The following is a 20634-nucleotide window of genomic DNA, read 5'->3' as shown; positions in this document are numbered from 1 at the left end:
CTTTTTTTATCTTTGTATAGTAACAATGAAATTTATTAATTTACACAACAAATATAGATATTTCAAATTTTGTAATATTATTATACCTTACAAAATACAACTCCCTCCAAAATAAATTTTCGTCAGTAATTTCATCCATAATTTCAACAAATTTAAATTTGTATTTTCTTTATATAAATTTTTTTTAATGATCCTGATTTTTTTTTCTCCAAAAGTATATCAAACATTTACGACTTAAATAATGCTTCCCTGTTATAATTATTTTTTTCCAAAAGTATATCCGTTTAATGAGGAATTTGATATAATAAAGGAAGTGAATGTTAATTAAAATGAGATATATATTTCATAATTATTACATGAGTTTATTAAAAAAATTAATATCAAGGTGTAAACATTACACATTTTTAAAGTGAAATTTCAGAATAAATACAAACGATGATGTTGTACAATGAAATATAAAATTGAATAGACTGAAAAAAAAAACACTATTAAAGCAGTCAATCTTGAAAATAACATAGTTATGAAAAATTATAAAGTAAGATAAAAATTATAAGATATTAGGAGATTTGTAAAAAGTACATTTACTAAAAACGTTACGGTTATTAGAAAAAATAAGACCGTTAAGATTATTGAAAATACAATATATAAACTAAGTTATCACAATAGTAATGAAATGTCATTATTTGATATTTCATATAATTGAAAGATATATCAAATTACATTGATGATATACTAAAATTATTCAAAGTTGCGCAAAAACTAATGCAAAATTTTTGCGAACACCAAATAAATAAGAACAAACATAAAAGCTAACATTTATATTTATAATCAATTTAAAATAAACCAATCATGATTTAGAAAAGAATCTTCATTAATGATATACTAAAATTAAATCTATATAACATTTAACATTTTATAAATTATATTGCATAACTTTATTTGAATAAATGAAATACATGTCAATATTTAATGCAATAGAAAAAACAGTATATTGGTTGTCAATATATGTTTAAATTAGGTAACATTATTATGCAATGAACGTCTAATTAAAACGCTTATAAATATATAAATATCATAACTATATGAGACGAGGAAAGTCGTTCAACTAATAAAACAAAAAATGATGTCTACAAAGAGATCTTTCAATGATTATATATATATATATATATATATATATATATATATATATATATATATATATATATATATATATATATATATATTTATCGTGTTCAATGTATTTTCTACACATTTCAATAATACCAATAACCATATATTTTTTTATAATCATTATAAAATATCTATAAACGATTATATGTTTTTTTATGCGTTTCCCGCGTTTAACGCGGGCTATAATCTAGTTATTATTATTATATTGTAAACGTCTTGCCTAAATTGCGAACGTTACAACATTGACTCGTGAAAATCAAACATAATCTTGGATACTACATGTTTTATTTTATAGGCATAATCAAGATTTGTTTACAAGAATTAATGATACGTACATGGAAATGTTAGTTTTGAAGAAAATAATGTAATGCTCTTGATTCCTTATCTTCTTGTAATAGTGCCTTGTTGATTTTCTGATAGAGACACGATGTTAATTATATACATGATCATGATGTTTTTAAGGAGTTAGAGCACAACTGAAGAGCTCTTTAATTTCTTGTTCATATACCTTATTAGAAATTTAGGGTATAAAAAGGATAGGGAATTCTAAGAATTGTGTTAAACGCTTTTAGATTAAAGTATTTGGGTGGTACTCCCAATATTCCTTAATCGGATAAGACTCAGAGAGACAAAAACAGAGAGTGTTTTGATGATATTTTCGTATATACCAGAAATGAGACCAAAAATGACTTGAAGATCTCTGGCTGAAAACGGTTGTATGATAGTTTCAAACTGTCATAAAACCATAAAAACTTACATAAAAATGGATATTTGGATAAGGGTCAAACCAATGGGCAATTCTCTGAAAAACCGATTTTCTGATGCATTTTTAATATAGTAACATACCCTATTTGGTCAACTCGACCCCAGCTAGGGGCTGCCCCTTGGACCTCGCTCCCAGGGTTGCTGCCCCCAGACCCACGTTCGTTCAGGGGCTTCGCCCCTAAATGACAGTGTACTTTGAAACTTTAGACAAATGTGTACCTCACACCTTCCTTACTTGTTTAATATTTATCAAGATCACTTTTGGTCACCAAAGTAATCTCGTTACACTTAAATAACATTGATGATAACTAATCACCAACATACCTAAGAATTAAGTTCATCAATTCCACCTTATGGAAAAAAAAGAACCACACAAATATAGTTTTTTCAAGTTATAGACAATTGTTATATCTATCATATTATAAATATTTAAGTCTAGAGGATCTGATATGTAATTTTGAAAAATATTATGAAACATAATATATACATGTAATGAGCATTACAAAATAACACAAACGCTAAAAACACTAATTATACAAATCATAAAATACACAATAAAAAATCATCACAATCAATCAACCACTAAAGCGATGACCATATAAATTTATATGAGAATGATAAAAAGTAAAGACTCAAATGCCTTGATCACTAAGATGTTTTTCTTGTTCGATATTGAATTAGGTGTTAGACCTGTGTATTATACAGGTTGATTTAAAAAAAGATTAAACATTAAAATGTAAGAAGAAAATATTTTTTAATGTACAACTTTAAAATAAGAAAAGAATAAACGTATTTATTGCAATTTAATATATATATATATATATATATATATATATATATATATATATATATATATATATATATATATATACATACTACTTTACATATATAAATATATGATTTTAATTTTAAAATTGAAACAAAACCAAAAATTGACAAGTGGATAATATTTATTTCAAAAATATCACAAAATGACAAATGTCAAAACTCATGAGAGATTGACACGTGACAAAAAACTTTCATTTATTAAGAAAGATAGTTAATGACCGAGCAAGAAATGTCACAAAAAACTGGAATAATATTCATTGACAACGACCACTGTTCCTCGTTTTAGATTGCTTGCGAGTAATTGTTTTATTTAATATATTTGTCGTTTAAAAAAATGGTTATTGTTGATTAGCATAAAAATCTACGAGAAATATAATCATATCTCAACAATCGACAAAGTTTAACTACCATCAATTGTGAAACATGAAGCATGGGGATGACGAGGAAAATAAGGATATGGTGTTGACAACTTGTAGATAGTGTGATTTTCAATATCCATTGTCATTATGGAGTCTACTCCTCATTTTTATTAGGGGTGTCAATTTATGATACAACACGATAAAAATACACGAAACGAAACGAAATCGGGACGAGATCAAAATTCGAATTCGTGTTCGTGCCAAGATTAAAAAACACGATGTTGTGTCGTGTCGTGTTCGTGTTATTAAATCGACATGAAATTGACACGATTAAGCATATGGTTGTCGTGTTTTTCGTGTTTGTCGTTTTTGTCGTGTTATATATCTTTAAGTATGAATGAAATACACTAATAGTTATGTAATATTATCTTTGTCGTGTCGTGTCGTGTTTTAATTGGTTCGTTTTCGTGTTAATGAAAAAAAACACGACATCGTGTCGTGTCGTGTTTGTGTCATCCAAAACCTTGTCGTGTCGTGTCGTGTTAGACAAAAACACGACACGACTGCCTGATTTGACAACCCTAGTTTTTATGTATGACTTTCCTCTCACTTGTTTTTTGTTTTCCATATTTAGACTCTCGGGTATACAGTCCACACAACTCTCGGGTATACACCCCACATAATAGAATAAGTATAAATATAAGCTTTAACACATTAACTAGTACTATCATTTTAAGTGACCTATAAATAGGAAACGAAAAAGAAAAATAAAAACATAGCTTTAATCTTTAAATGACTATGCAAGACTTATAAATAAGAAAAAGAAAAAGAAAAAAAAACCTACTTTCAATCTTTAGCATTTAAATCACAAGCTTCTCATTTTCTAGATGTTTTGTTTGTATTTTCCCTTTTGTTTCATTACAAGAAATCAAGGTAATACGGGCGACATATGTTGCCGCTAATTAAACAAGTTAAATGTCATCTCTATTGCCTTTAGAGACGACATGCCATAGTAATACATCGCCTCTAATGTCTTATTGCTAATGATCATATGTCGCTGCTAATATTGTTACCACTATTACATTTATCATTTCCAATATTGTCGCGACAATTACCACCGCCATCGCTATTGATGAATAGTCACAACAAACCCACATTTGACGGCTTATCTAATTAACTAATTACAATCATCTAATGAAGTCATTACAATCCCTGATACATCATAACATAATATCAAATAACAACCCAAACAAAACATGTCATCAAACATCATAACATAGATAAAAAAATCAACATCACATTGACCGACGGTTGGAAACCAAGCATAAATAGAAAAGCAAGCACAAATAAAATCATTCAGCTCACTGCAACCCCATCAGTCCAACACTCTTTTAAAAATGATTCCCACAGTCACATCTTATTATTTATAATTTACATACATCTATATCTATATCTCTCTCTCTCTCTCTCTCTCTCTCTCTCTCTCTATATATATATATATATATATATATATATATATATATATATATATATATATATATATATATATATATATATATATATATATATATATATAGACGTAACTAGGTAATAAAAAAATAATAAATTATTAATAAAATATTATGACAATACATTCGCAAGCCTTTCAAATATTGAAAGAGCTTCACCTCACCTATGTGGCATACAATTTGGACAAGGTGGCATTGCAAATAGCTTTGAAAGACCTTGGTGTGGATGCTCTAAGAAAACAAACATAATGTCACAAAATCCGTAAAAACCGATGGTGGTGGCCAACATCTCTCTGATAGCAAGAGAAAAGAGAAGAGGGTTATTCTGATTCAGAGCATTAGTGGTGACAATTTAAGTCATTTTAGCGTCAGGGTCGGCCCTAGAGCACGGGCAAGCTGGGCGACCGCCCCGGGCCTCGCCAAGTCTTGGGGCCCCCAGAAATTTCGATTTGTTTATATATACATATAGATTATATAAGATATAATATGCAACGAAGAACCAAAAACAATATTGGTTAAGGTGGTTGACATGCATAAGTTTGGGTTTGTGAAGTCTCGTGTTCGATCCTTGTTTTGGTAATTTTTTTTTAACTTTTACTTATTTTACTTATTAATCTATTAAAGGCTAAAGGCCCAACAACGTATTCCAAGAGACGACGCTTCAGTTTTCAAAGTAGCAATCAATGTCTCCTCGAAATACACAGCTTCACACAACAATTTTCAAGAAGGAAAAAACTTAAATGTGTGAGAAAGAGACCGAAAAGCTGCCATATTGTTTCTCTATTTGTTTAGAGGGTGGTTCGGTGATTATATTTTCATGTTCTTAAAATTTGGTTGCTCTTTATCCTGTTGATGGATTTTTTTACACACGTGGACGGTTTGCCCCTACCACCATTTGGCTCCAGATGTGGTTTGTGTCTCTCCAATGTTTTGTTCCTTATTGTGGAAGGGTTTATATGATTTTGATCTTTATTTTGGGTTGATCTATACCCTGGCTATTAGATTATTTTTGCCATTATGGACAATTTTGCCCCTTGCTCCAATTTTGCTCCTGCTTTGGTTTTTTCCCTATTGTCAGCCTTGCTCATTGTTTTTTGATTGGTTGCTGTTTTGACGATGCTTACAAAGAAAGTCATGTAAATGTTTTTTTTTTGTTCTTGTAAGGACCAAAAATTTCAACAAATTTAAAACATTTTATTTCATTCAAAAACCATTACATTCATACATCTTGTTTTCAAAATATTTTAAACATCAGAGTATTTCCCCATAACCATATCACATAAAGCATAAAACATGAGGAGCGGTACGATCACGCCTTCGCCTTGCCACGATCTCCTGAAGCACCTGAAACAATAAACCACAACTGTAAGCCCCAAAGCTTAGTGAGTTCCCCCAAAGCACCCATACACACAAAAACATACGCATACAGCAAAGAACAACATACTGCGGGTCCAATCAACCTTCCGGTTGGAATACCCCCGGCTCTCAACCATGGGGTTGGAATGCCTACATAACACGAGCCCAATCATCCTACCAGGATGGAATACTCTCGGCCCACAACCATCAGGTTGGAATGCCCAAACACCTATACTTACAATAATAGCTACTATGGGTCCAATCATCCCTTAGGATGGAATACCCCAAGCCCCTCAACCATCGGGTTGGAATGCCAACATACTATGAGTCCAAACATCCTACCGTGATGGAATACTCCTGGCCCACAACCATCGGGTTGGAATGCCCCACTTCCTATACATACAATAACTACTACTACTACTACTACTATGGGTCCAATCATCCCTCGGGATGGAATACCCCAGGCCCCTCAACCATCGGGTTGGAATGCCAATTACTATGAGTCCAATCATCCTACTTGGATGGAATACTCCTGGCCCACAACCATCGGGTTGGAATGCCAATCTACACTAGCATACATGTACACATAACAGGCAACCACATAACACTCTACAAAACCAACACACTAGGGCCCTATCATCCTACCGGGATGGAATACCCTCTGCTACTGCTCAACATACATAACCCGCAGGTAACCTCCTACCAGCGTACATAAGGCAAGACCAACTACAGGTCTATTCTCATAACTGCTACCCAACTACCAGGGTGCTGATCCAACAGAACTAGCCATCTATTAACTATCCATTCCTCTAGGATACTAAGCTAACAAGGCATATCCTCATATCATCATCCTATATACCAGGATACTAGCAAGCATAACATCACACAACATAACAAGCTCTAAACAACAATTCAAAGGGCCGGCCTTGGTGCCTTAGACCCTTGAGTACAGTGAGGATAACTCACCTTGCAACTGCCGAAATCCTGCAAATCTCTGACTGTTGACTCACTGGAAATCCCAACTATCACATGCAAAAATTATCACATTAGAATCCATCATGACTTTCTAGGCCAAGGGCCCACAACACTCATTAAGCCCATCATCCTCTTATTGGGCCAAGACCCAAAACCAAATCCACATGCAAAGCCCAATATTAGCCCAATTTACTAAATTGGGCCCATCTCACTAAACAAGCATAGATCCAAGGTCTAATATAATTATTGGGTCCAAAATACTCCATCCATAATATTCAGTCACGGCCCAAGCCCCACTAGCCCATAAACAGCCCAATCACTTAAGACAAAAAACGAAAACCCAACAGAGGGATTACGCTGGGCGTACTTCAATTCTCGCGGATTGGAAACGGGACACTGACCCACTACGCTGGGCATCCATCAACTTACGCGGGGCGTACGCGCGCTGATCTAAAACTCCTTATAAGTTCTTAATGGCTTAAGCTCTTAAGGCCAAACTTCAGATCCATCGACCAAACATGCCTAGGATTCATAAAGTCTCAAACGTTATTACTTGGGATGTCCATAAAGCTCTTAACTCAAGGTCTTAATCCATTAAGACCTACCTACATCACTCATAAGACAACCAAAGCCATTGGGATCTCATTTTTCTCACTCAAGACCTCTCCTAAGGTCTGAAAGGAAAGCTAATCAGCCAACTCGCATCATGCATTACTTTGGGGTTTTCGGGACAAGAAATGGTGTCAAAACTTCATAACACCTAGATCTACACAAAATAGATGTCAAGCAAGAGACTTTATACCTCAAAAGGGCTCCAGAAAATGATGCCTTCCCAGATCTACGAGCTCCAGCCACCAACTCCTTCCTTGATAACTTCTTCTTTCTTCTTCTAGGCTCTCCTTTGCCAAACCAATCTCCCCAAGGTCAAATATCCACAACAATGGAAGAAAACGACTACTTAGGGTTTCTGAGAGTAAGAGGGCAGACATGGAGGCTAGGGTTGGAACCATAATGTTCCTTATATAGTGGCTGGCCCTAAAATTAGGGTTTCTGGACACTAGACGTACGCTGGGCGTACATCTTGTACGTTGGGTGTACGCCCCCAACACCCGCATCCATTTAACCACTCTACGCTGGGCGTAACCTAGCTTACGCTGGGCGTACCCAGCCAATTACACGCATGCACTCCATGCATGCCTAGGACCCCTTTGCCAAATATTTCCTTTAGGGACCATTATTGACACTATCTTCAAAGTGTCATAACTCCTTTATTCTAAGTCCGTTTCCGACGGACTTTATATCCACGAAAAGGTGGCGAGAAGCCCTACGCTTCTAGCAATACACCCCGACCCGAAACCTTCTCGAATGAACCGAATTCCCATAAAGAACGAAACGCCCTTACCCTTGATCTCGGTAATCCATAAATAATTACTTTTAGAACGGGGCGTTACAGTTCTCTTTTGGCTTATTGTTTGTTGTTTTTAACTATGGTTTTTAGCTTTTAGTTTTCCGTTTCCTTTGTTGTAAGCTGCTTTGATTATTTCTAGCTTCCGACTGTTGTTTATATAATATCTGCTATGTAATATTTTGTTTCTCTTAAGTGCATCAACCCTTTTTATATTTGTTGTTTTGTAATTTTTTTTTTTCTGATTTACGTGTTTTATTTTTTTTCTCATTTTATTGTAGGTAAATTGAAAGAGAAAAAGTAAATAAAAAGATGGGAAGAAGGATGAGTTTTGAACTACTGAACTTACGATTTAGTAAGGAAAGTAAATATAATTCTTTTTAAACTGGTGTGTAAGCTTATACTATGTGCTTTGATGAAAGAAAAAATAGGATTATTTTCTAATTGTTTTAAACTGCCCTTATGTATGCTATCCATTTTAAAGGTCAAAAAGGGGCCTCATTTTCGGTTTCGCCCCGGGCCTAAAATCGACTTGGACCTGCCGTGTTTAGCGTCAACATTGGAAAAACCAACCAACGTTGTTGGATCGATCTAAAAGATCGATTGGTTGGATTAATTTGAACCGAAGCACACGGATCGGGATGCTATTTAATATTGGCGACGTCTTTAATGGTGACAAATGCAATGGCGGTGTGACCGCCTGCCCCTATTGCACTTATTTTTGTAGTGTTATTATAGAAAATTGTCTTCATTAATTCTACCTGTTCTAGTTCTCTATATTTTCATATATATAACAAGTAAAACATGTTTTTGATTTTAAGTTAATAATGTTGGTGGAACAATGTGTATCGTAGTCATCCTAAAAAGTAAAATCTATAATCTAGTATCATAGCATTCTGTTCTTCAATTCTAATCACTTAGTATAAAAGGACGTACACCCTATAACACTTTTCACCATATATTCTACTTTTGCATTTACTTGAAGTTTAATAAGGAAAAAAAATATGTGGAGACTGAAGATAGCTGAAGGGGGCAATGATCCGTACCTCTACTCCACAAACAACTTTGTCGGAAGGCAAATATGGGAGTTCGATTCAAATCATGGAAACCCAGAAGAGCTAGCCGAGGTTGAACAAGCTCGGACCCATTACTGGAACCACCGGCACCAAGTTAAGCCCAACAGTGATCTCCTTTGGCGCATGCAGGTTTATGAATTACCAAAATTCAGATCGTCAATAGTAATATTGATAGTATTAAACTATTAATTTACTAAATATGCTTATAATTAATATGCAGTTTCTAAAAGAGAAGCAATTCAAACAAACGATACCCCAAGTCAAAATTGAGGATTCTGAAGAAATCTCATATGAAAAGGCTACAACCGCCTTGCGGAGGTCTGTCAATTTCTTTGCAGCGTTGCAGGCGAGTGATGGACATTGGCCTGCTGAAAACGCTGGGCCCATGTATTTCATGCAGCCGTTGGTCATGTGTTTGTATATCACTGGCCACCTTGACACTGTTTTCCCAACTGAATATAGAAAAGAAATTCTTCGCTATTTATATTGTCATCAGGTAACGAATCTAATCATAATCTTGTTGTTCCAATGGGCTTTCTTTGCGATGGAAAATTCTAAAAACTTATCTGGAATTGACAGAATGAAGATGGTGGATGGGGGTTTCACATAGAGGGACATAGCACGATGTTTGGGACTGCTTTAAGTTACATTTGCATGCGGCTTTTGGGAGAAGGTCCGGATGGTGGTTTGAATGGTGCATGCACCAAAGCCCGAAAATGGATCTTGGATCATGGCAGTGTCACCACCATCCCATCATGGGGCAAAATATGGCTTTCTGTAATACATCAACTGTTTGTTTTTTCTTTTTTCTTTTTCTTTTTTTGTATATATATATATATATATATATATATATATATATATATATATATATATATATATATATATATATATATAATATCATATATTCTTTACTTTCTATATACGAGTAAACTTATAAGACATTATTTTATTTCAGATACTTGGTGTATGTGAGTGGACAGGAACCAACCCCATGCCTCCAGAATTTTGGATCCTCCCTTCTTTCCTTCCTATGTATCCAGGTTAATTAATCTACTCGTATTCATGAATCCTAAGCAGGATTTGTGTATTTACATAAATCTGAAATATCTTTCCTTTATTAAATTCAGCAAAAATGTGGTGCTATTGTCGGCTGATATACATGCCAATGTCGTACCTATATGGAAAAAGATTTGTGGGTCCTATCACTCCTTTGATTCTACAACTTAGAGATGAACTTTATGCACAACCTTACAATGAGATCAAGTGGAAAAGCATACGGCATTTGTGTGCAAAGGTGAAGTTTTATTAAGGCTAAATGCAAGAAATTGCAATATATATACTTTCATTCATTTGTGTATTATAACATTCTATTTTCATTTTTTTTTCTATTACAACATTTTCTTTGAAAAATCAATCAAATTATAGCATTGTGTACTTTCAAAAAAAAAGTCTTATAACAGTGCAAATTGCTTTTGCTATATATGGAAGAAATGAAAGTAGGAAGCTATAAACAAATCAATGAAAGTGCATTGCTTTTTCTTGTGTTTGACCTTTTTCACTCATTATAACATTTTGTTTTGCATAATGCTTACTTGGATTTCTAATTATATGCCAATCCAACTTATATAATTTCAGGAAGATATATATGTTCATCATCCTTTGCTACAAGATATAATGTGGGATAGTTTATATATTTGTACGGAGCCTCTGCAAAATCGTTGGCCATTTAATAAATTAAGAAAGAAAGCATTGGAGACAACAATGAAACATATTCATTATGAAGATGAGAATAGTCGATATATCACAATTGGTGCTGTGGAAAAGGTATACAACATACATACACAATAAGGATAATAAGTACATGGGTTAAGTGCAAGAAATAGCAACTGTTTATTTGTTTATATCACAACATACTTGCATTTGCTCCCATTACAACAATTTAATTTAAAAATCTACCCATATATAGCTATGTCATACAAACATAAAGCAATGCTATGATATTTGGGTAGATTTTTCAGAATGCAATGTTTTAATCAAATAAAAAACTAAAAGTACAATCCTATTACTACATAGATTTTTCAAACTACAATGTTTTAAGGGGCATTTGGGATTGTTTATTTTAAGTAATTATTTACTTATTATAATTATGGTTTAAACTGGTAATAAACTATTTTAAGTGTTTGGATTGAAGCATTTAAAAAGCACATAATGAACTAAATAAAATTTTTTCAATAAGTTAACGCATCCTCACTTATAGGAAATTGCTTATAAAGGAAAAAAAGTAAATTTAGTTTAAAGTATAATAACTGAAACTGCATGCAATTCGACAAATTTAATGACATGTATGTGTTAATGTTGTCACACACATAACTGAAAAATATCTAATCAGCTTATTACATTTTGGTACCTATTAAGCTAAGATTAAACACGTTTTTGTTTAAATTCTCAGTCTGTATAAACTATTTTAAATAAGCAATCCTAAATACCCCTAGATACAAATTGCAAGTATAAGGTTGAAATACAAATAAATGAAAGTAAGATATTATAATATATAAACAACTGAAAGTAAATTGCTGTTTCTTGCAATATTTTACCTTTGTATAGTCACTATGCATGCTAGCATGCTGGGTTGAAGATCCAAATGGCATTTATTTCAAAAAGCATCTTTCTCGAATCCCAGATTTTATCTGGGTTGCTGAAGATGGAATGAAAATGCAGGTGAGACAAAAAAAAAAAAAACATAATTTTCATGATATTTCCAAATATTAGTATTTTAAATGTTCTACTAACAAGAGTTAATGGTTATGCTATCAAAACAGAGTTTTGGAAGCCAAGAATGGGATGCTGCTCTTTCCATCCAAGCTTTACTAGCTACCGATCTTACAGAAGAAATTGGGCATACCTTGAAGAAAGGACACGAATTTATAAAAGCTTCACAGGTTTAAAAGCTCTTGTGTATTTCTTGAGTCATCATCAATTCATTAATCCTTATTTTATTCTTTACCTCATATTTAGGTTAAAGGGAATCCTCTTGGTGACTTTAAAAGCATGCACAGACATATCTCTAAAGGTGCATGGACCTTTTCAGATCAAGACCATGGATGGCAAGTTTCAGATTGTACTGCTGATGGGCTAAAGGTATGACTAGGTTAAATGTGGTTAATTTCCTTATATATGTAATCCTTATAATGGTCTAATTACTGTTTTGTCCCCAGTGTTGTCTATTACTCTCAACAATGCCATCAGAAATTGTTGGTGAAATGATGAAACCTGAGCAACTGTATGATGCTGTCAACATAATACTTTCACTACAGGTTGGTGTATACTTGCTTCAGCTTCCATTTCTTGGAAACACTTGTAATGTTCAAGACACTATATATCCATTTTATAATTAATTTAAAGAAATTATTAATATGCATTATGCATAGTTTAATTTGATTGTGAAAATAATATAGAGCAAGAATGGTGGGGTAGCGGCATGGGAACCAGCAGGATCATCCGAGTGGTTGGAGGTATATATATATCTAAGTCATAGGGAAAATTTTATTAACATGTGAATCTTTTACTATCATATATTCATTTTGTTTCATTGTAGATTTTCAATCCTACAGAGATGTTTGCTGACATCGTTATTGAGCATGAGTAGGACTCCTACATAAGTTACACTTTCCATATCTCCTTCCAATTGTATATAAAATTATATTTATGTTCTCTTTCATTTCCATTATATAGGAACCGTTTGGATAAATATACATGAGATATATGATACTTTAGAATATTGAATATTGAATATTTAATATTGGACTCTCTTTTGACCCAAAAGACAAGATGGTATGTTTGTTTGTATATATACAAGGATTCTTCTATGAATGGATAGCTATCTATCCTATAAAAGAGGAGAATCAATGCTACCAACAAGGATTACATATACGAAAACTAATCTTTCAAACTTCAATGAGTAAAGACTATTTTATTTTTTGAAATGTAGTAATTAAGCAAAGTAAAAGTGCTTAATATGCTTATCTGTAAAAGTATTTCTTAACTTATCTGGTGTCAAAATAGAGTTTTAAAAATAAGTTTGGATTAACTTTATCCGGTATTAAAACATAATAAGTTGATAACTTATTATTTTGGTGTTTAGCAAAATTTTCTTATTCATGTAAAATGACCAAACATCCATCTTAGATGTATGTATATAAAAATGTATGGTTATCAGAAGGTTAGTAGATAATTTGGTTTAAATAAGTTGAAAGTTGTTTTAGATAAGTTAGAAGATATTGACTTATGAAATACTCCTTATTTAAGTAAATAAAGACTTTTATTTTTGCTCTGTCCAAACACCTATAATTTGCTTATTGGCAGTGTCAAACTACAATAAGCTATAATAAATAGCTTAATAAAGCAATCCAAACAACCCCTTACAATATATGTTGACTAGGTATATTGAGTGCACATCATCAACGATTCAAGCACTTGTTTTGTTTAAGAAGTTACACCCTCAACATAGAAGAAAAGAGATAGAAGGTTTCCTTACACGTGCAAGTGAATACTTGGAGAAAATGCAAATGCAAGATGGGTCATGGTTTGTTTTAATTTATGTTTCTGCTTTTTATACTAAAACAAGGCTTCAAAACAATCAAGAACTAATTTTCTTGTCATTTTGTTAACATAATGGGTATTAGGTATGGAAACTGGGGTGTATGTTTTACATATGGTACTTGGTTTGCACTTGGAGGACTGACAGCTGTCGGTAAAACATTTGAAAATTGTTATGCGATTCGAAAAGCTGTTAGATTTCTTCTAGAAAAGCAATTGGATGATGGTGGTTGGGGAGAAAGCTACAAATCCTGCACAGAAAAGGTAACACTATGACATAATCACATAACATAATACATAACAAGTTGTTTTAAGAATAATGATGAGAAAATAAGTAATACGTTTTACTCTATAAACAGAAATACATACCATTGGAAGGAGGCAGGTCGAACTTGGTACACACCGCATGGGCTATGATGGGACTGATTAAGTCTCGGCAGGTGAAATAAAATTCTAATTCTGATTGTAATTATAAAGTTCAGTCTCTTTTGAAATCTATAATTTTTAATTCAATTTCTTTCCAAACATTTAGATGGAAAGAGACCCAAAACCCTTACAAAGAGCAGCTAAGTTGTTGATCAATTCTCAACTGGAAAATGGTGATTTTCCTCAACAGGTAATATTTGTATATAACAAAACAAAAGAAGTTCCATTAACCAAAATAAAATGAAAGAAACATAAATACAAATAAAAGACATTATCCCCTAGCTACCCTAGTTCATATAATATTGTTAAAATAACGAAATATATATAAGGCAAATGGCCACATATCAAGTTAATATAATATTGTTATATATATATATATATATATATATATATATATATATATATATATATATATATATATATATATATATAACAAGTAACGAATATGATGAAAGTACTATAAGTTTTATTAAAATAAAAACAATATAGCATATATGTATAATAAAAATTGTATTCAAGAAACTTAGACACTCATAAAATCACACAAATAGAATACACACGTAACCTAAAAATATAAGTGGTACATTGAGAAAAATAATAAAATTCTCACTTTTTTCTACAACATAATCTATTCTTTTCACCTATTCATTTTTACTCAATGCTCCATATTTGAATAAAAAACCACATTAAACGTATGAATGTTTTTCTATTTTTATGATAATTATTTATTTATTGTTTATTTTTTATTATATCCCCTTACCAAAGATATGACAACACACTGTACTTTCCACAATGTGTAATGATTGGTAAAAAAATGTTTAGAATATGATTATGGAAAATGTTCTAAGCTTTTTATGAATCTTTGATTTTTCAATGGATTGGGGATCTTTGGCAATGTTTTAAAACCCGGTTTTAACCGGCCGGTTGAACCGGTTAGACCGTGAATCGGGAGAGGGAGCGGTTCAATTATCAACGGTTTTACATTGATTTCTGAACCGGATTGAACCGGCCGGTTTTTAGAAAAACCCGGTTGAACCGGTCAAAATAAACCGGTTGAACCGGTTAAACCTAATAAAATCACATGAAAAAGAACCATTACATAATAAACTTTGGTGATTTTTTTTCAAATCTATTTAGTTTTTTTTTAAATAAAAACATATGGTAAATTTTATAAATTTTTTTGATATGTTTGTATTCATCTAAAACTATATTTTGTTTCGGTGTTATACTTTATTTTCTTTTTGACGTATATGGATTGATGTAAAACACTAAACCTTATGACTATGTGTTATTTTAATGTATTTGGATTTATCTACAATTTATTTTTAATGTTTGAACTTGTAAAATCAAATTTATAATTTATATATGTATGTATGTGTAGAAAAATAGAAAAAAAAAACATGAAAAATATAGAAACCGGTTCACCCGACGGTCGGTTAAATCGGGAACCGATCATCATACCGGTTCAACTAAAAAACCGGTTTTTAAAACATTGATCTTTGGAAAAACCAAAAATTCGTGAGAACCCGGAATCATTTTTTGTTGTAGATTAAAAAAAAGGTTTATACACCTCTAAAACATGCATATATAAGAACTTTCATTTAAAGAAATTTCAAAAAGAAAGTGTATATACAAAAAGTGCATGTATCCATATTTGCGTCGTGTGTATATATATATATATATATATATATATATATATATATATATATATATATATATATATATATATATATATATATATATATATATATATATATATTAATTACATGATATGCATATATGCACATTTCATATGTATATGTTTTTTTTTGAAATTTGTTTTTTTAGATATGCATAATTTTCTTTTTTTATTAAATCTACAACCAAAAAGGTTTCCGGGTTCTTAGGAGTGTATGAGTTTTTAAAAGTTCATATATATATATATATATATATATATATATATATATATATATATATATATATATATATATATATATATATATATATATATATATATATATATCAGTGTCGTAAAAGTCCATACTAGGTCCCGATTAATATTTGATCAGTCACTAGCCGCTACCCAACTGACTAAAAGACGCCTAATGGTTAATCTTTTTTTTTTACAAAGATGAGCAAAACAGTAGGTAATGAGTAAATTTTAACTCTTTGAAGAAGTTTAATTTCAATAAAACTAATTGGGGAATGATTACTGTTGTATCAATCATTAATGGTATTTACGAAATTTGTTATGATATTAGTCATATTTAATTTTTTAAAAAATTCAATAAATTAGGAATTTAGGGTCCTAGTTTAATCCTCCGATTAATCCCCCTATTAGAGTAATCCTTCAACCCCAGTTCACCGATTACCTAACATCAAACGTTTTACACACTTGATATATATATATATATATATATATATATATATATATATATATATATATATATATATATATATATATATACACACATTAAAGAGGGTTATCGGTACGTTGCTTGGGACAGAGAAGAAAACGATGGCTGCCATTGGTCCGTGGTTACAAATGAAGCGAGAAAATAAGGAAGAAGAGGGGCGGGTATTCTTCAGGTTTGATACGACAGAAAAGAGTCCCATAAAGTGATAGGTTTGCTGGTGGTGGGGTTATACAACCTAAATACTTATTTATAAACTTCTTTAACATAATAATAATAATAATAATAATAATGTGGTTTTAAAAGTAGGTTAAGGTAAATTAGTCATTTTATATTATTTAAGGACCAAAACTGATATAGAAACAACCATAGGGGATTTTATATTATTTAAGGACCAAAACTGATATAGAACCAACCATAGGGGCTATCCGAGTGAAAAAGAAAGGAGTTATGGACTACACACATAATATCCCAAACCACAGGGACTTCATACAATTTACTCTAAAAAACATGTTAGAATAAACCAGTAAATGAATTCTATAGTTGTTCGATTTTAATAAAGAAGGAAAATATAGTTGCTCCATCACCTAATTTTTTTAATTATTCATCCATTTTTATTTGTCAGGAAATAAGTGGAGTCTTCAATAAGAACTGCATGTTGCACTATGCACTATACAGGAATGTATTCCCACTATGGGCGCTAGCTGATTATCGGAAGCAGCTCGAACGCATGTAGTACTACTAGCTTTACACATAAACCATCCAAGCTATATGATGAAAAGACCATAATTTTTGCTATTGTTTTAAATCTCTCGTCAAACATGATGAAGGAATTTGTACTTTTCAATCTAATATTCATGCTGAATATGAAAAGCACATATGTGATATGACAACATCATTGTGCTAAAATAATGGAGGAATATTATGCTAATACTGATATTTCCAAATTTGCTTCACATATTGGAATTATTATTGCCAAAGTAGCATTTATTTTTTTAGGAAACAACTATTAATTGATGACCGATAATCAAGGTTCTTAATAATGTTAGACTTAGTGTGGTGGTAATGTCAAACCTCATAGTCGGAGCTAGTAAGCCACAACATTTGTTAAGTCGTGACTTATGTCATTAATTTTGTATATAATTAATAATTACATATATATTTTCTACTATTAATAATTACATATATATTTTCTAATATATATATATATATATATATATATATATATATATATATATATATATATATATATTGTTAGATTAGGTGTCTAAGCCCATAATTATAATTGGTATAAACTTGAATTGATAGTAACATGGTCCTTTTGGGTTGCCTTTCACTACAAAAAATATGTCATTTAGTGGCACGCAAAAAGTGCCACTAAAAACATAAAAAAGTGTCACTAAAGGTTTCTCATAGAATCTGCGACACATATAATAAATGTCACTAGAAATGCTCCCACTAAAACCCTTTAGCGACACTTTTAGTTTTGCCGCTGCAATTTTTTAAGCTTTTAGTGACACTTTTTTGTTTGACACAATAGAAAAAAAAAAATTACGGCACATATTTTGTGCCATTAAATTCCTCGTTCTATTCAAAAATTTATTTGCCACTTTAGTGGCACTTGTTTATTTCTCATAATACAAAAAATATTTTTGGCACATATACGCAAGTAAATACTAATTCAATTTTATAATTTAGGCTTACTTATATCAACATAATTTTTATCTATAAAAACAAAAATTATAATACATAGAAAACAATTAAAATTCCATTATTTTTTATCAATATTTTTAAACTTTTCAAATCAAATATGTCTAAATGTGGAACCAAGTACATGCTAACATAGAGTAACAAACAAAAGTTAAAAAAAAAAAAAAAAAAAAAAAAAAAAAAAAAAAAAAAAAAAACCTTGAAACTTAACTGCAGATGAACTTCTTTCCCAAACTTCATGCTAAGTTGAATAAATCTTGTTATCTTGTACTCTTGAATTAATACTAGTAATTTCCTGTCCAAAAACAAACAATTATGATTCAAAATACAGTTAAATAAGGCATAATTTATAAAATAAATAATAATTAAGCACAAATTAACTATGTCGATAAGAACAAACTGAAGACGAATGCAACATAGAGATAAGCTGGAAAAGGATAACTCCATCAAATATACTAGAGAAACATAAAACCAATGTTGAGGTCCATATTGGAAAAAGAATCTACTTACAGATGCAAAAAAATATGACTTTTAGTTATGCCAAGTATTGATCCATCTGGTCCCATGTGCACCGATTAACACAACCTGATGCATTATCTTCCAAGATTGTCTAGACACAAAGTTAATCATGATTCATATCAGATAAATATTCAAAATATTAAAAATGATACAATATATAATAGATATGAATCTATGAGCACAAACTAAACACCCTACAAGTGTATGAATATGGAAAGAAGCCAATGATAAAGGTGCATTACCCAAAAAGACATTGAGCTAGAAGATAAATCCCAAACTTTGAAGGGTTTATACACCATCCTTTCTCGAGTTCCGACATCCCAAACACTTATTTCACCTTAATTTGTTCCAGCTGCAAGATTCAATTTGCACATAAAGCTATAACAATCTATATACCTTTTTTTTCTCCAATCCTTAAAGGAACAACAGCACTAAAGCCAAAGGACCGGGGATCAACCTAAGAGAATACTTTAAGTTATATATGATATAAATCATAATTTATGTCTAATTGCAGTTTGAACATCAGGCTAATAAGGTCAAACTACACAGACGTAAAAATGTAGGTGATTGACTTGATTGATCTCTTTTAGTAAAGTTGTGTACCTGATTGATCTCCTTCAGTTGCAGAAAGCTCATAACTTTGATCATTAATCTCACTATCAATAGGGATATCAGTTGAGATGATGAATAACCTCTTATGCCTACCCATCCTGCTATAAAACCACAACATATAAGTACATGCTATATCAGATATAAAAGTTGTAGCAAATTCAAGGAAATAGATAATGAGGCCACCAACACAACTGAAGAAAACATGCTATATAGCTCCTTACAGATATATAAAAGTTGCAAATGGAGTGTAATTCAAGAAATCAGACATGGTATATATAGCTCCTTATAGATTTCAGTTCTCCATGTGAGGATGTTCTATTTTTCTACATATTTTTCGGATTAATTCATGTTATAATCTTTGTATGCTTAAGGTAGTTATTTAATCTTAAGATAGAACGTAAATCTTATGGCAAAACAGGATTGATTAATTTCATCTGTTTCAATTCTTCACATTACACATAAATCTAATAACTATTACAACAAGATAACGATTGATTCAGCAACTAAGCTTTTCAAAGTGCATTAATCGGTATCGAATTTTTCACAATATTAATCCATGACATAATTAAGAATAAATCGTTCTAATAGAATACATTAAGAGTAGGAATAGAAAGCTAGCAACAGAAATTGAAAACTTAACTCAGTGTATAAGAGTTGGACTAAGAGGATTGAAGCTAAAATACACATGAAATACATGTTTGGGGAAGAGATGTTGATAATAGTTCAAAAATACAGCACAGATGATGGCGTAGGGAGATGACGACCTGTAGTGCGGGAGTGTGATTGTGCAGCGGCGTGATTGTGCGGTGCCGACGAACTGGAAGACGGTGGCAACGAACTAGTATCGTGATGGTGTAACGATGGCGACGGGAGGGTGGTGATCGTACACTCAAATACTCGTTATTAGCTGGAATGGATTTAGGTCTGAACTATTTG

The 20634-nt window shown here is 31.6% G+C and overlaps 1 protein-coding gene and 1 long non-coding RNA gene across 4 annotated transcripts; one reads left to right on the top strand and one right to left on the bottom strand.

Moving 5' to 3' along the window:
* The first annotated feature begins 9320 nt into the window (after positions 1 to 9320).
* LOC145056917 (beta-amyrin synthase 1-like) lies at positions 9321 to 17820 on the top strand. Its single transcript, XM_079004647.1, has 17 exons — positions 9321 to 9571; positions 9663 to 9938; positions 10022 to 10219; positions 10398 to 10482; positions 10570 to 10736; positions 11078 to 11266; positions 12047 to 12160; positions 12262 to 12381; positions 12458 to 12580; positions 12658 to 12756; positions 12898 to 12954; positions 13038 to 13084; positions 13881 to 14024; positions 14125 to 14302; positions 14398 to 14478; positions 14571 to 14654; positions 17483 to 17820. The coding sequence occupies exons 1-17, from the start codon at positions 9371 to 9373 to the stop codon at positions 17591 to 17593; spliced, it is 2274 nt and encodes a 757-aa protein (XP_078860773.1). The 5' UTR covers positions 9321 to 9370; the 3' UTR covers positions 17594 to 17820.
* A 370-nt stretch (positions 17821 to 18190) lies between these two features.
* LOC145058591 (uncharacterized) lies at positions 18191 to 20615 on the bottom strand. 3 transcript variants are annotated; one of them, XR_013686434.1, is made up of 6 exons: positions 20463 to 20615; positions 19690 to 19796; positions 19329 to 19543; positions 19078 to 19177; positions 18779 to 18862; positions 18191 to 18234 (listed from the first exon to the last, which is right to left on the bottom strand). It is a non-coding gene; the product is annotated as an uncharacterized LOC145058591 (long non-coding RNA). The 3 variants fall into 3 exon arrangements; XR_013686432.1 differs by lacking the exon at positions 18191 to 18234 and having other exon boundaries at positions 18753 to 18862; XR_013686433.1 differs by lacking the exon at positions 18191 to 18234 and having other exon boundaries at positions 18753 to 18862; positions 19329 to 19438.
* Positions 20616 to 20634: the final 19 nt, after the last annotated feature.

The sequence above is a fragment of the Lactuca serriola genome, chromosome 6, assembly GCF_051521515.1.
Source record: "Lactuca serriola cultivar US96UC23 chromosome 6, Lser_US96UC23_V15, whole genome shotgun sequence".
Taxonomy (NCBI): domain Eukaryota; kingdom Viridiplantae; phylum Streptophyta; class Magnoliopsida; order Asterales; family Asteraceae; genus Lactuca; species Lactuca serriola.
Note: the sequence above shows the minus strand (reverse complement) of the source record. Positions and strands in the feature narration are given on the sequence as shown.